This window comes from Cibotium barometz, chromosome 47, assembly GCF_041138505.1.
Source record: "Cibotium barometz isolate CiBa-2024 chromosome 47, ASM4113850v1, whole genome shotgun sequence".
In the NCBI taxonomy this organism is placed as follows: Eukaryota; Viridiplantae; Streptophyta; class Polypodiopsida; order Cyatheales; family Cibotiaceae; genus Cibotium; species Cibotium barometz.
Window position 1 is genome coordinate 21,678,426 of NC_141092.1, and position 15,554 is coordinate 21,693,979.

The window sequence follows — 15,554 nt, forward strand, 5'->3', positions numbered from 1 at the left end:
AATCATAGAGATAAACTTTCCAACCACTCTAGAGATAAACTCTTGCACAGGTCCACATGACTCAACGGTCGATATATCCTTTCCAATCACTGTAGAGATCAAATCATACAAATAAACTTTTACAAAGCTCCACATGACTCAAAGGTGTCTTATGAATTTACCCCTTATGAACTCATAGGTCTACTTGACCTTCAAAAGTCCTCTTGGCTTGACATAACATGCACTAAGGTCTTCCTAACCTCCCACACTAAATCTTTGATAGTTTGAAAACAACATGGTTTCCTTGAGCTCCAAGGACAAACATGATAAGTTTCCTCAACCTTTTAACAAAGTATGCTATGTGGGTCCTTAAACCACCAGACACTAGCTTTATTAGTTCCTTGGACATCTTGCCTTTGCAACTCGAGTAATTTGAGACTTTTGCTCTTGAAGTCAACATACCATGCTCCATGGCATAAAAGCTTTCAAAACTATAAAATCTATACCAAAATCAAATATGCATATTTTTGGAAATTTGCACTACCATAGTTTGCGAATGATTCTATATTTAACAAAGGTTAGTAAGATTTTATGGGCTTACAAATTGCAAAGGTTGTACCACCCATTTGCTAATGATTTTAGCTTTAACAAAGGTTAGTAAGATTTGCAGGACTTACAAGTCGTCCATCATGTACACATACATTACGAATCTGAACCTCTTACATCCACTACAGCTTTAGCTTTGTCAATCACTTCCAACTAAAAACATTAGCTCAAAAGCAATTTGCTCACTCTCTTAACACCCCAAAATTCTTATGTCTACATGGCATACATGCTTGGAGTTTTGATATGCACTCATGTCTGAGAATACACACACATGAATCTATTGACTCAACGATCAATTTGTAATCAATACAATCACTTAGTTTTGCTCGAGTCAAATAAAAGGTCAAAAATTCCATTGAACAAACATTTGCAAGGGTTCTTCTCTTAGATTAATTTGCACATTGTGTTGCATCTATTGCTAGCTCTATAGTTAAGTCAAGATTGATGGGAATGCATAACCAAATTCATCATGAACATGTAGTATCAACGTTATTATCCACAGAAGTTGAAAGCATAAATGCATGTGAAATCCCAGTTTAAACTAAAAGACACTTGGGCGCCACTAATGAGCAATGCTAAAATTATTTTTCTTGTGTAGGATATGTTTAAAACATATCCATCACCAAAGTCTACACATGGATATAACGTGCCAATGTGGTCTTTTTCAATGCGTGTTTATTGCCCAACTTAAAAAATGTTCTTAAGTCATTGACTTTACATATTTTATCCATTTAAAAACAGATTGTTTTATCACTTTTATCATAGCTGCACTTAAAAGATTAAGTTACAAGCCTTTGTTAAAACACTTTTAAGTGCAAAGATTACACAAGTTGACGGTATCTAAATCATAGGCTTCGCTATTACTAGAAGATTTAGTTGGGAGTCTCCTCATTGCAAGCAAGCAACCTCTAAAATCCAGATTAAGGATAGGCAAGCAAGCAAAGATTACACAAGTTGGCCAGTGAGTGACAAGTCAAGTGGTCAAGGTGTTTGACTAGGACCAAGAGGTCCTAGGTTCCAAAACCCCCTTGGTGCTTTCCTCGGCTACGGGTGGATAAATAAGCACCTGTGGGCGGCTGTCTACATATGGTAAAATTTGGTAACTATGGGAGGATCTTGGGCCAAAGGCCTGTTGAAAAAAAAAAAAAAGATTACACAAGTTGATGGTATCTAAATCATAGGCTTTGGTATTACTAGAAGATTTACTTGGAGTGTCCTCATTGCACGCAAGCAACCTCTAAAACCCAGATTAAGGATAGACCAGCACTTTACACCAGTAACACAGAAGTTTGAAAAGAAGCATTGCACAGTCGATTCGGAGTAACCAGTTTCTCAAGCAAAGATCAAAGGAAGGGAACCACTATGAATAAATCCCAACCAGAAAGGAACTTGCTTAGTTATATAAATAAAAAGCTGTCTGCCAGTGTCATGATGATGATCGTACTATTTTAAGTCCATAAATAATATGATTTTATAAGATAGCCTATTTTAAAAAATCATGGGGCCTAGCCTGAGCATCTGCAAGCAATATGATTTCAAAGAATAGCCATACTTGAGAAAATCATAGTGCCTACACATGGGTGGGCTATATACTCTCAAAGGATAGATACTTGAGAAAATCATATTGCCTACATTGGTGGGCTATAAACTTTCTAAGGATAGAACACAAAGTCAAAACTGAGAGTAATATAAATTTTCAGCCAGGAACCCTTTCACAATATCATCAGTTAAAAGATTGGTCTAAGGTCACCGCACTTGAATAATGCCAGCTGCCATGAGTTTCTGCAGTTTACCCATCACCATAGGGTTTTTTGTGTGTTCCTGGGCAGCTCGGGGGTTCTCTTGGAAGTCGATAAGAACCTAAGACAGCCAGTTATGGGAAACATCATAAACAGAAGACCCAAAAACCTTAAAGCACCTCTCTCTCTCTCTCTCTCTCTCTCTCTCTCTCTCTCTCTCTGTGTATGTGTGTGTGTGCGCGCGCGCGCGCGTGCAGGGCACATGTGGGTGTGGAGTGCTGGTGTGGTAATTTACCATCAGCTCCTAACAGACAGATCCAAAGTTTAAGTCTTAATGGATCATATGGATCATATGTGGTCTTCTGGCTTGGCTGAGACATTAAACGAATCAGTGCATCTCATCTCTATTTGTATGCTTGCTCGGTCAGGAGGGGCTCGTTCTTAAGCTCTTATTACCCTTCTACCATATGCAGAAGGATATTCTCTCGATCAGAAGGGTGTGGTAAAACTTCTTATATGCCCTTTACCTCCGATACCACTCACACATAATAGAGATATATATATACCTGTCGCATGATTGGATCTGTGAGTATACTTTGAATTTCTGGATCTGACATCCCTTTAGCCTGGCAAAAAAAAAAAAGTTCAAAGTTTCATATAGCTAGATCTTAGTGAGATAAAGAGACTTAAACTTAAACTCAAAATATCACCTGTTCATCCAGTACATACCTGCCTCTCTTTCAACTCCTCTTCACTCACTGCTCCCCTATTTGCAGCTTCAATTTGTGCAAGGCATCTATGACACACACGTGAACAATTTACTAAAACTGCATTCTCAAAAGTTCAAACACACGAATGCAACAGATCAATGGATTCAACCAAATCTGGTAACGAGACAAACATACTTTCTAATACCATCAAGGAGCTCTTGGTTGTTTTCATCATATTTAAGGCCTGCCTGTAGCACAAAAAAAAATGTAATTGAGGATTTCAATATCATATCTTTGATCACACAAGCTTCTTGCCAGTTTTTCTATCACCTAACACAAACTATTGCATTCAACTGACCTGGTAAGTTTCCAAAGCTTTATGGTAGTCCTTCATTAAGAATTGAATGGCCCCTTTTCGTGCATAGCCTCTCACGAAAGCAGAATCCAGCTCAAGACATTTGTTGGCATCTTTCAACCCTTCAGGCAAGGCACCAAGTTTAGTGTAGCATGCTGCTCTATTGCTGTAAACCTACACGACCCAGGAAAAAAGACAGGCACACTTGTTAGTAACACATGCACCTACTGATCAGAAACCCAAACTATAGCTGAAGAATACCATGGATGCACCTTAGTTGGTTCATTTGGTAACTACTTACATATGCTCCCCATCCTAGTTCCTTATAAAGATAAGCTAGAAGGAGGCAACCACCTTTGTCTATGAAACGAGAGCCATTTTATTCGTGCAAAAGAAAGATAAGACTGCACATTTATGTGTGGATTACAAGGAACTCAACAAGAATAAGTTCCCAATGCCCAGAATAAAGTACATTCTGGAGCGTCTTAATGGTGCTAATATTTTCCAAAAATGGACCTCAAGAGTGGCTATCACCATGTCCACATTTTTACAGCCAACATTCCAAAGACGGCTTTTCAAACCGAGCGTGGCCATTACAAGTTCGTGATAATGCCATTTGGCCTCACCAATGCACCAACTATGTTCAATAAAATGATGTCTCGGGTATTTATGGAGCTAACTGGGAAGTGTGTACTCATCTTCTTGGATGATATACTCATCTTTTCTGCCACAACAAAGCAGAACGAACGAGATGTAGAGGATGTCTTGCCACTTTTGCGAGACAATAAGCTCCACATTAACAAAAATAAGAGCGCATTTGGCCTCTTAGAGGTTCATTGCCTGGGATACATTATCAATGAGTTTGGTATTCATTTGGACCCCGACAAGGTACAAGCTACATTGAATTGGATGTATCTAAGACTGCCCAGAAAATTAGATCATTGTGGGACTTTGCCAAGCCTACAATTGTCACAAATATGCGGAAAGACAACGAGCAAGATGACAGAACACCTCTATCCTTCAAGCAGAGCAAAATACACAGCAAAAGATGGCACACACACTTTAAATAGACACTGCACTTTAAATAGACACTGCACTGAGCCGGAACAGCCGCCCCCCCTAGGTAATGCTTTTATTCATAAAGAAGCTTTTCAGTACAAAGAACACAAGGTGCGGGTGCTTTTCACCGGATCTTTCCCACAGAAACTCTAGCAAGTCAACTCAAATCCATGTTCAGCGAGAACTTCCAAAAACTATCCAGAACAGTCCCAAAAACAGCCCTCAAAATTGTCCTTAATCTGACCTGGTTTGGGCTTCACACGTGTGAACTGGTATTGTACCCGTGGATCTGTACGAACAGGTTCAGTCGGCGACTGTACCCCCTCTCCATTCAGTCGGTGTAGAGAGAAGGAAGAGAGAGAGCATGATGTTCTGCCTGCAGCCCTTCTGTACGGACAGAGTAGGGAGAGAGTGAGAGAACACAAGAACCTAGTCGGCTGCCCAAGCTGTGTGGCCAGCCACCAGGGAGAACAACACTCGACAGCCCCCTGCCTGCAGCGTACGGCCAGCGAAGAAGGGAAGGGGCTGTCGACTCTACGACTTTTTTCCCCTGGAGGCGGCTGCTGTACGGACAGGTTATCACAACAGAGAGAGAGAGAGAGAAAGAGAGAGAGAGAAATGAAATGAAATGAAATGAAATGTTATATTAACGTCTTCAAAAGGCCATAATGACCTATGAGACCAAAAGTTACATCATGGTGGATCTGATACAATGTCTGGATAAAAAAACCGAGAGAGAGAGAGAGAGAGAGAGAGAGATTGAGTTGGTCGCCTGCTAGGGATGTGGGCGCATATCCATAAGAGGGAGAGGAGAGAGATTACTGCCCGTCCCTGATGAAAGAGGTGCCTCCTCCTAAAAAAGAGAACCAACCCCCACCTTAATAAAGTCGATTGGCCAAATTTGCCTTGCTTTTCCCCCTTTTTGCCATGAGTGACTTTGTCCTCCACAAATAGCAACTTTAAGCTTGCTCCCCAAGCTAAGAGCTGGGCGTCCCCCTTTTGTCCACAAATACTTGTCCATAATAAAATATGTCCACCCCTTTGCTAAGAAAGTGTGGAAAACATTATCTCCTCTTTTAAATGATGAAGATGCCATGGTATTTTGCCCCAATGCCATCTCTCAGATTAAAAATCTTGCTAGTAAATGTTCTCGCTTACTTCTATAGAAAGATCCCTGTTCACACCTAAGCTCCACTGGTCGAGACGGGAGAGGAACCAAATGATGACAACATTAACCACATGCAAAAAATTTCCGACCTTGCAACACCTCTTACAGATTTAGTCAAGGGTGTGAATACCCGTCGCCAAAAAGTGTCCGTTACGAGCACAGCACCTTCCATGCATTACAGAAAGTGGCTTTAGGAGCACCACTTCTCAAGCTGGCATTCATGGCATGACCCATTTGAGGTTATCACTCACGCTAGCAACCTTGCCATCAACGCTATTACTACAGCCGCAAGTTGAATAATGCCAAAAAAAATTATTCCATTTATGACAGGTTTTAGGGGTGAACACCGCTCTCAAGCATTGGAAACCTTTCCTTAAGGAGAGGGCATTCACAATAAAGACTAGTCATCAAGCACTTAAAGGTTGTAAAACATGCCAAACATGCCAAGTGCCGGGTGGAGCCAGATCTTCCAATAATTGATCGAATATGTCCCCGGCAAGAATAACCCTGTTGCTGACGCTCTTAGTCGTAAGTCAACCATTCAGATGTTACAAAAGTCAAATGTGCTAATATGCAGATTCAGTAGAGTTTCGGAATCCTCACAGTTTGGCCCTCAATTCAGAACCAGATCATTACTCCATCCAAGATGGCTGGTTGTGTTACAAGAACCAGCTATGCAATTCGGCCCTCTAATCAGAACCAAGTCATTACTCCATCCAAGATGGTTGGTTGTTTTACAAGAACCAACTATGCATACTCAAAGAGAAGATGATTTCATAGGTCCTCTTCTAGCTGCTACCAGGAACCCAGAATACACAGTGTTTGACCATTGTGGAATGGCTCAACAAATTTTGCATGCTCATTCTATGCAAACAAACGACCACAGTCGAAGATGTTACTCGCTTGGTATCCAGTTTGTAGTTTGCCAAGCACAATTACTTCAAATAGAGGTGCAAAGTTTACTTCTCATTTTTAGAGAGCATTGTTTGATAACTTTGGAACTAAATTGCGATTGTTTAGTGCTTTTCATCCACACGCAGATGGCCAAACAGAAATTTACCATCAATTGGCCTTCGACGTTCTCAAAACATACTACCATGACAAGCAGTCAAAGTGGGAGCAATATCTTCTATTGGTGTAGGCAATCCTTAATACTCATTCATCTAGAATTGGTAGGACTCCATATGAGCTAGCATTTGGTCGTCATTTCTCGTCACTTCTTATGAGGACAATATCACCATCATTGGAGGCCAACAAGACCACAGAGACATTCCCAGAGATCATTGAGTCAATGAAGGAGCACCCAACCAAAGCACACGAAGCACACACCAGGCAAGCCAACAAGTCTCGCATAGATGCCAACTACAAGGAGAAAGATTGGTTATTTCTCCGCATCATGAAGCAACGGTGGACAAGCACTCTTCCAAGCCCTCTTTCCAAAGTTTCGACACGTCCCCTATTGTAAATAAGCTCAATGATGTCTCCATGAAGTTGAAATTGCCAGACAATTGGACTATGCATGATGTCTTCCATGTCTCATGATTAAAGCCGTATATTGGGCCATCCTTACAAGAGGTCCTCAATGTGCAGCAACCTGGAGTAGTTGATGAATCAGAAAATCATTGAGCCTGAGCAGATTCTCTTCCATAAGTGGAAGCATGGTTTTGATCGAAGAATCAGACAATTCTACATAGAGTTGGAAGGATTGAGGCACTCATGGAGCCCTTCATTTGGACTAGGATTTCTTCCAGAGTACCCCCAGTTATTGGTGGACTACTTGGAGGCCATGCAACTTCCGCCAAGCTAAGGAGGAGGGAATGTCACATACACTTTGCACTGAGGTGCAGTGTGACATACTAGCCCAACAATAATGCTATACTTATACAAAACTTTAATAGCTTTTTAGAAATAGTTGTTATACGTCGTGACCCCAGCCCCAGCCCGGGACACGTCAAGCACGAGCTACGTAGGTTAGTCTCCCAGCCTAAGATGTCAAGGTCAATCCCTTAACCCACTTGGAGAACAAGCATTTAGGTCATCTTAGTATTAGGGCATGTTAGGTCATTTCATTAGGCGCATACACAAAGCAAAAAAAAAAAGCCATTTAAGTTTACGTGCATGGGCGAGCCCATCAGACAGCCCCTAAAACCTAGTCGGCAGCCCTTCAAGGCCTAGAAACCCTCTCGGCCAGGTGTAGTTGCAAGTTGGCTAGCATCAAGTGGTGCCACATTAGCTAGACCTCACACAAGACAAAAGCGCCAGCATTTGATGGTTAATTCAGCATGTTGTGAGCATTTAAAACAGGCCGACAGTAGTTATCCTCCACCGACCAGCAGCACAAGGCACTATATGAGTAGCCCCTCATCTCATTCAAAAACCATCTCATAAATCATTCTTTAGTCGTAGAAACAGTGCAGATATGTGTGCCTAAAGACCTGGGAATTTGCATGCATAAATCTCAGACAAGCCGCTAGTGCTTCAGTCCATCAGCAGCCCCGAAGATTGCTTCAGCAGTCAGCCATCCCCTCAGCAGATCTAGGTGTGTGTAAGGCAATCCGAAGTGGCTTCAAAATTGGCTTCATAACCACTTGATGGTTCAGCAAACGCCCGGTCTACAACGTCCTTGCGTTTGGCAGTCTTCATAGGTCAATTCTCAGAAATTTCTCTGTATTGTAACAGTTCTCCAAAATAATAAAGCAAATACTCTGGCTTGCAGGAGGGGGCCCTTCAGTGGGTTAATTGGGTCATGTCGTCTCTCTCTCTCTCTCTCTCTTCAGCTCTACCTCCTGTGTATAAAAGATTAAAGTGGATTGCTTAATGCTCACTACGTAAAGGTATAAAAAAGGTCTTGTTGTACATTACACGATCTAGCCAGTTTTATGTTACATCAATGTTGCATGCGCTAAAGCCTTGCTGTACTAATCCACATCCCTAAGCCTACTTACTGAGGAAGATGCTGATGCTTAACACAAAGATAAGACAAAGAGAGAAGAAAGAGATGAAGTGTGTATTCAATATTGATATGGTACAAAAAGATGATGATATTTCTGGACAACTGCTGAGGCCCTTGGTCTTTTCCCAAAAGAGGGACTTATGACCTCCTACTGAGTACTTTCTATCTTCTACTAGCTGCCTATGGACCTGCCCCTGAATGGGCATCAAATGCTATGAATGGACTAGCCCTTATATAGGCACACCACGCTTAAACACGTATGCCCCCCCCCCACCCCCCCCAAATGCGCACGCCTGGTGCTTTGTCTCTCCCTCCTCCTTAAATGCCAAACGCTCCTCTCCCCCCCTCCCTCAGCTCTGTTTTCTACCCTGGACCAGCCCGACCCGCTGTCGGCCAGTCCCATGTGTCCATGACCCAGTTCAGGTATATATGCTGAATATGGTGGTCGGCCAGCCCGGATGACGCTCACGACTGATGTAATGTTGTCGGCTTTCTGTAGGGGGCATAGGACCACCTAAATGATGGCCAAAACTAATAAAATGTGGGCTGATGCATGGCTGAGCCCATGGGTCTACTTGTGGAGCTTCTGCTTGAACTGTATGAGCCTGCTAGTGCCCGACTAGACTACCCTAAAATAATGCCTAAATCAGGGATTAACTATGGGGATTAGACATGGCCACAAGTGTGCACGTGACGCAGCTGCCCGCGGGGGGGGGGGGGGGGGGGGGGTGGTCATCGCTACTGGCTCCAAGAAACGGTGGATCAAGCAGCGAACCAGGCTAGCCTGCCGCCTCCTCTTTGGGTCAGGCATGGCCGGCGAGCGGTAGGAGTGCTTTGGCGAGGTGGAAGGGGGGGGGGGGGGGGGGGGGGATTCCGATGAAGCCAGGGCAGAAAGAGCCGCGGGGGGGGGGGGGGGGGGGGGGGGGGGGGGGACCGGAGCAGAAGATGGAGGGGGGTAGGTAAGGGAGAGCTCGGAGGAAGAAGGAATCACCTACGAGGGAGGGGGGGCAGGGGCTGCGAGTTCGGACCCACCGGAGGCTCTGAAGGGTCAGAGGGCCTTATGGGAATCTGAATACCTGGAGCAGGATCACGATGACGCAACAGTCTCCAGAAAGATTAGGGGGGGGGGGGGGGGGGGAGTGGGAAGGCTGCTGAGATAAGTGCTCGTAACGGTACTTTGACAAAACCGTATCCTCCTGTGGCCTGCCAAACTTGCATGCCTGGTGGCGCTGCTCTACTCTGGAAGTCTGACGGTGGTTCCGCCTCGGACCAGCCTGCCACCACTTTCCTGCACCACCCGAATCCTTAAGGGCCGGGAACTGGTGCTCAGAGTCCTGGGGCCAAGAGGGGGGAGAGAGAGAGAGAGAGAGAGAGAGAGAGAGAGAGTAATGAAGCAAGCAATGTGGTATTTTCTTAAACACACACAACTCTAAAACTAGAAAGAATGTGGGCTTACAAGCTCCCCACACTGTCTAAATATCTTCTTTAAAATACCTTTGAACTAGGTAATGAAAATATTTTTACTTGTGCAAAGACAAAAAATCCGACTGGTGGAAAATAATTACTCCATAATCAGCCATATCAGAAACATTCAAGGCAATGTGAGGCATTTCTATCATATCTGTACAGGCAGAAATGATATTTTAAGATCCAAGCAAGAGCAACAACCTCCAGTAGATGTAAGAACAAGCTCACAAGATTCATGAGGTTAAGTTCTTGAATGTCGGAGACAAGTTAATCATCTATATAACACCTCACTCGACATGATAGGACAAGCGTTAAGAGGCGGTTAAATGCCCCGGCATGAAAAGATAGAGGCTTGCACGGTGCACATCACAACTGGTATCCAGAAAATTTTCAATTGTTTGCGGACTCAAAGAGTTTAGAACTCAAAGAAAAGTTTGGGTAACAAAACCAAAGTAGATCTTGACTCCATGAGAGTTTACTCACAAAGCTTCAAATCATCAACTCTTATCACGTATGGCACAGAATAGTATATCATCCCCGCTAAACTCATCAATGTCCAAGATTAGGTTCCGGTTGTAACTATTTGGCCCTCCTAACTCTATTTCACATAATGAAATCCATGCCCGGACACCAGACAAGTGGAAGAAGACATGGGGACAGGGTTCACAAGGATTGATTAAGAAAAAGCATCATTCTTGGTCAAAAAGCAAGAAAAAGCTAAAAGTCAAACAAGGTTGACCACAAGTCAAGGGCACCATTGGAAAGAGGAGACTGAGCCGGGGCAAAAAGCTAAAAGGCGCTTTCTCAAAAAGCAACTAAGGCCAAAAAGCAAGGCCTTAAAGCCAGCAAAAGTTGAGTAATATTTTATTAATAAAAGTAAAAAGAGCAAAAGCAAAGACAAAAAGAGAAAAGCATAAGCGTAAAAAGGCAATGCAAAAGCATTAAGGCTATTTGGCAAAAAGCAAGGTCTCTTACAAGTATAAAAAGGATTGGACTTCTCTTGTAGTACCATGAACAAGATCATTGAAGATTGAAGGAGATCGTGGAGTGTGTGTGGACATCATTATGATCATGAAGAGTTTCTTCTTCGCCATCAACACCTCCAACTTGCTTTTCAAATGTACGGTCAACCCTAGACTTGTATGGGCATATGCATGGGTGATATGGACGCATGTACGGACATATACGGTGCTATACGGGCATGTACAGAACTGTACGGACAGAAATTTCAAAAACCCTAAAACTGCTCCAAAAACCCTAAAAAATGCTTTTTGGATGTTTTTATTGCCCAAAAACCATTAAAACAGGTTTTATATCAGTTTTCTTGCGAGAAAGAGCTTTTCCATGGTTTTCTTCATGGACAAGGCTATAGGAGTTGTGGAGATTACTCATAGGATGAGCGAGTGTTTCTTGGACCTGGACATATAGCTTGGACATGGAGAACTTGGGCATAGAGCTTGGACATGGAACATGAAGCTTGGACATAAACATGGAACTTGGATATATAGGTTGGGCATGAAGCTTGGACATGAACATGGAACTTGGACCAAGGTGGTTCCAAACATAGTGAACGATACGTTTAGTACGTTTGGAAAACGTGCTGAAAAGATTCCAAACGTAGTGAATGTTGCCCCCGATATATATACCTATAAACTTTTTGAAATATGAGTCTAGAGAGAGAGAGAGAGAGAGTGGCAAGGGGGTGTTCGCCCTTCATTTTTTAACCTATATTAATCAAACTCCCACATTCACTAACGTTTCCAAACGTTAGTAAACATTTCAATCGATGTAAACATTTGGATCCTATCCAAACTGCGTTTGGATGCAACCTTGACTTGGACTTGGATTTGGACTTGGACTTGGACTTGGACTTGGACTTGGACTTGGATTTGGATTTGGATTCATTGGATTTGGATTTGGTACTAGCCCAGTGAGAGATACTTGTGGGTCATCCCCGTGGTGTGCTCGACATCAGAGATCTTGTACGTCAACATCGACATCGACTTAGATATCCTACATCGGCATATTTGTTTGTTTTGTATTCATTGATTGTATTGATCCTGGCCAACGTGCCCGTGGATTGTTTCTGAATAAATTCGTGAAAGGGGGCGGGGCCTGTTCCCCACTCAATGTGGTGTAATGTGCAAGATCCCCATTCCCTTTAATCTCTCCCCTCTCTCTTTATATTTTTATCTCTTGGACACGGGGTTGAGTCTGTCACTGCACGCCCCGCTGGGCTTGCACAGGTACATGCATAAAGATATATCACCGTAGTAGATACATCTTCATAGATAAAAACTAAGTTTCTATCATATCTCCAGAGGTGAAGGAGAAACTCAGCCATGATGAAGGCTAGTACTAAATAGCGCATGTCCCTCACCATTAAATCCCCAACGTGGAGGTCATGGGTCCAATGCTGCAGCCGGAAGCGATGCATGGAAATAAAGTGGCAGGCTAATTAACCCATCATGAAAATATAAATAGGTTGTTATCTAGTTAGAAATCTACCCAGCAAATGGCATCTTAAAGTTTTACACCCTCTTTTTTGAGTCTGCATCATCTTGAAGCAAGAAAAGAATATATGTAAAGCTAATTTTTAGCTAATTTTTAAATTCACAAGGCTCTACATTTGTCCTTCTCAAAATGTAAAGCTGATCTAGAAGCATACAATGAAGAAGCTATCTTCCTTTGGGGGACGAGCGAGGTACGGTGGGGTTGTGAGTGGGTGGATGTGTGTTGAAATATCTGATGTAGCTTCCAAACACAAAGACCCACTAGCAGAGAAAGCAACAAACAGAAGCATTCTCATTCACTCATGTACGCTTCGTTAAAGGACACAAAAATCACCTTTGCATCATTAGGGTTTCTCTTTACAGCCTCAGTATAATGCTTCACAGCTTCAGGATATTGTTGGGATTTGAAGCACTCATTTCCTGCCACGTGAAAAATCAGAAGTGAGCTCGTCAAATGCACAAGACAACGTGGTGGTAGAAAATGGAAAACATACCCAACTCTCGCTCCTCATCAGCTAAAGCAGGATTAAAATATTCTTTCTGCTCAAGCTCCTTCTTTGCTCTTTCCACTTCATTTAATTTCTTCAAAGTATCTGGATTTCTATGTTCAGTAAGGGCCTTATTGAATGCCTCTATAGCTAAATCATAATCCTTGGCAGACTTGGCCATTTTAACATAGGCTGATCCTTTTCTAGTCAAGGCCTTGGCTATCATTTTAAAATCCGAATGCAGTTCCCGCCCTCTTTCTACAGCTTTGTTGCAGTCATCAATACATTCAACATACTGCAAATTAGAACAAAACAGAAATGCAATTTCAACTTCCAGCTATTTTCACTGGTTTCCATATGACAAAACAACACTCAATGTTTACAGTTGAAATTTGGTAATGATGGCCAAAATTGACTTAACAAACCTTTCCCATTTCAAGATATACTGCTGCTCTGTTGGTAATGTATGAAATGTCTTCATCGTCCAGCTCCATGGCCTTTGAATAGTGCTCTACTGCAGCATCAAACTCTTTCTTCTTATAAGCAGCATTTCCAGCTTCCTTCTCTTTCAATGCATCTGCCTTTCGTATTCTTTTCTCTTTATCACTTTCTGAAGTCTCCATTGGCTCTGGCTCTGGCTCTGGCTCCCAGTGAGCCTCTGTTGCATTTCGCATGGGTTTGGAATTGGATGCAGAAGTGGCAGGTCTTGAGCTTTCATTTGCACCATCAAACATACCATTTTCCATTTCTTCTCTGGATGGAGTTTGTATATTTACACCAATCAGGACCCCCAAAACTTGCATCATCCTATGATCCTGCCAATACAAACTTAGTTGCCCTGGGTTCTTTTGTACATCTTGAAGCATCTGCACAAAATCTGGCTCTTCAAGAAACCTTTTTGTTCTGGGGTCTGTTGATACTTTCGCCCAAACATCAGGCCTTGAGAAAATATCACCAAACGGAGATGATCCAGGAAAACTTCGTGATTTTGATATTGCGGCCTGTGCATCTAGTAGTCCTGATTGAAGTGCCTCATTGCTTGGTTCATATTCCAAGCCTTTCTCGTATGCCCCCACTGCATCATCAAGCTTACCCAGCCCAACATATGCTGCACCTAGTCTGCTATACCCTTTGGGCCAATCTGGCTTTAAATCAACAGTTTTTTTTGCATCCTCTAATGCCTCTTGGTATTTCTGGCATTTTGCATAAGAAGCTGAGCGATTGGAGTAGAGAACATGATTATTAGGAGTGAAACCTAATGCATCAGAGAAATGCTGAATTGCCTCCTGGAATTTTCCTGCTGCGAAAGCAGTATTGCCCTTTGCCTTTGCTTCATCTGCCATTCTCACAGACTTACCTGAACAAATCAATAAAGCAGGATCAGAAAAAATAGAATAACACAAAACAACAATCACAAAAGAATCCTTCATACTCAAGCTGAGAGAGGATCATCACGATAATTAAGTACTCAGCCTTCCTACATGTCTTTTTGGAATACCATCTACTGGATATGCAAAGAAAATCTGTGACAACACTCCCAAAAAACTCAAGACCTCAGTCCTTAGACATCTGAAGTGGGAAAAGCAGCAAGTGCTAACATTAGTGTCGTTCTCATGAAAAGTTTCGCACCCAAAAGAAATACAAGTTCCTCAATGCTTGAAGTCTATCTTGAATAATTATGATCTATTAAATAACCCATTTTTTGTACAAAAAATTACAGTCCAACTGCCAAAAATGTCCAAAAAACTGAGTTCCTATCACTGACTATATCAAAAGGCAGTCCATACAACCTGAAAAGTTGCTCAACAAACTGTTGCACCAATTCAGTTCCCTTCACTCTCACTTTTGTAGGTCAAATTTGCGCCATCTTCGTCAATCTGTCTACCACCAACTAGATAGCATCATGCCCTCTGCTGGTCCGTGGCAAACCTACAAGGAAGTCCATGGAAATACTCTCATTTATCTCCTCGGATCTCTAGAGGAGGTAACATACCTCCAACCCTAAGGCGTTCAACATTGTTCAGTTGACATTGACAACACTTTACCACATAGTCCTCAGCATACACCTTCATCTTAGGCCCATAAAACGTCCATTTTACTAAATCATAGGTTCGTAGTAGTTATGTACCTAGTATTAATCCTCGAGAGTAGTGGCCTAATCCTACAAGGTCAGGCTAATACAGGTGGCTAAGGCTATTATTAATAAATCCATGTGTACCAACTAGCTATTTATAACAATTTGGTTATTTATAGCAACAATGAGCACTATATAAGTGAGACATGGATTATTGTTGCCATAACCTCACTTTTGCTCAGAGTTCAGCCAAGACTCTCGCTAGGCACTGTCAGAATACGCAGCGGAGATGATGACCAGATCTCGGAACACGAGCAAAAACGCAGGCAGGAAAAACAGCACAAGAGAGAGGTAGATGTAGGCGTGTAACTCTGCTCTGATATACACAAGAAGATCCCGAATATGATACAAGTGTAGTATGGGGGCTGGGGGCCTATTTATAT

The 15,554-nt window shown here is 42.5% G+C and overlaps 1 protein-coding gene across 2 annotated transcripts in view; it reads right to left on the reverse strand.

The window, feature by feature from the left end:
- Window positions 1-1,965: 1,965 nt before the first annotated feature.
- The window catches only part of LOC147611500 (hsp70-Hsp90 organizing protein 3-like), a 38,508-nt gene continuing 24,919 nt past the window's right edge, over window positions 1,966-15,554 (reverse strand). The window contains exons 2-10 of one of the 2 annotated variants that reach the window (XM_086784602.1): window positions 14,828-14,966; window positions 13,463-14,394; window positions 13,044-13,332; window positions 12,884-12,969; window positions 3,393-3,563; window positions 3,230-3,282; window positions 3,054-3,120; window positions 2,891-2,950; window positions 1,966-2,445 (exon numbers count right to left, since the gene is read on the reverse strand). In XM_086784602.1, the coding sequence (XP_086640728.1) occupies window positions 2,332-2,445; window positions 2,891-2,950; window positions 3,054-3,120; window positions 3,230-3,282; window positions 3,393-3,563; window positions 12,884-12,969; window positions 13,044-13,332; window positions 13,463-14,380 (1,758 nt within the window). In that variant the 5' untranslated portion in view covers window positions 14,381-14,394; window positions 14,828-14,966 and the 3' untranslated portion in view covers window positions 1,966-2,331. The remainder of the gene's footprint in view (window positions 2,446-2,890; window positions 2,951-3,053; window positions 3,121-3,229; window positions 3,283-3,392; window positions 3,564-12,883; window positions 12,970-13,043; window positions 13,333-13,462; window positions 14,395-14,827; window positions 14,967-15,554) is intronic. The other variant, XM_086784601.1, reaches the window with a different exon arrangement.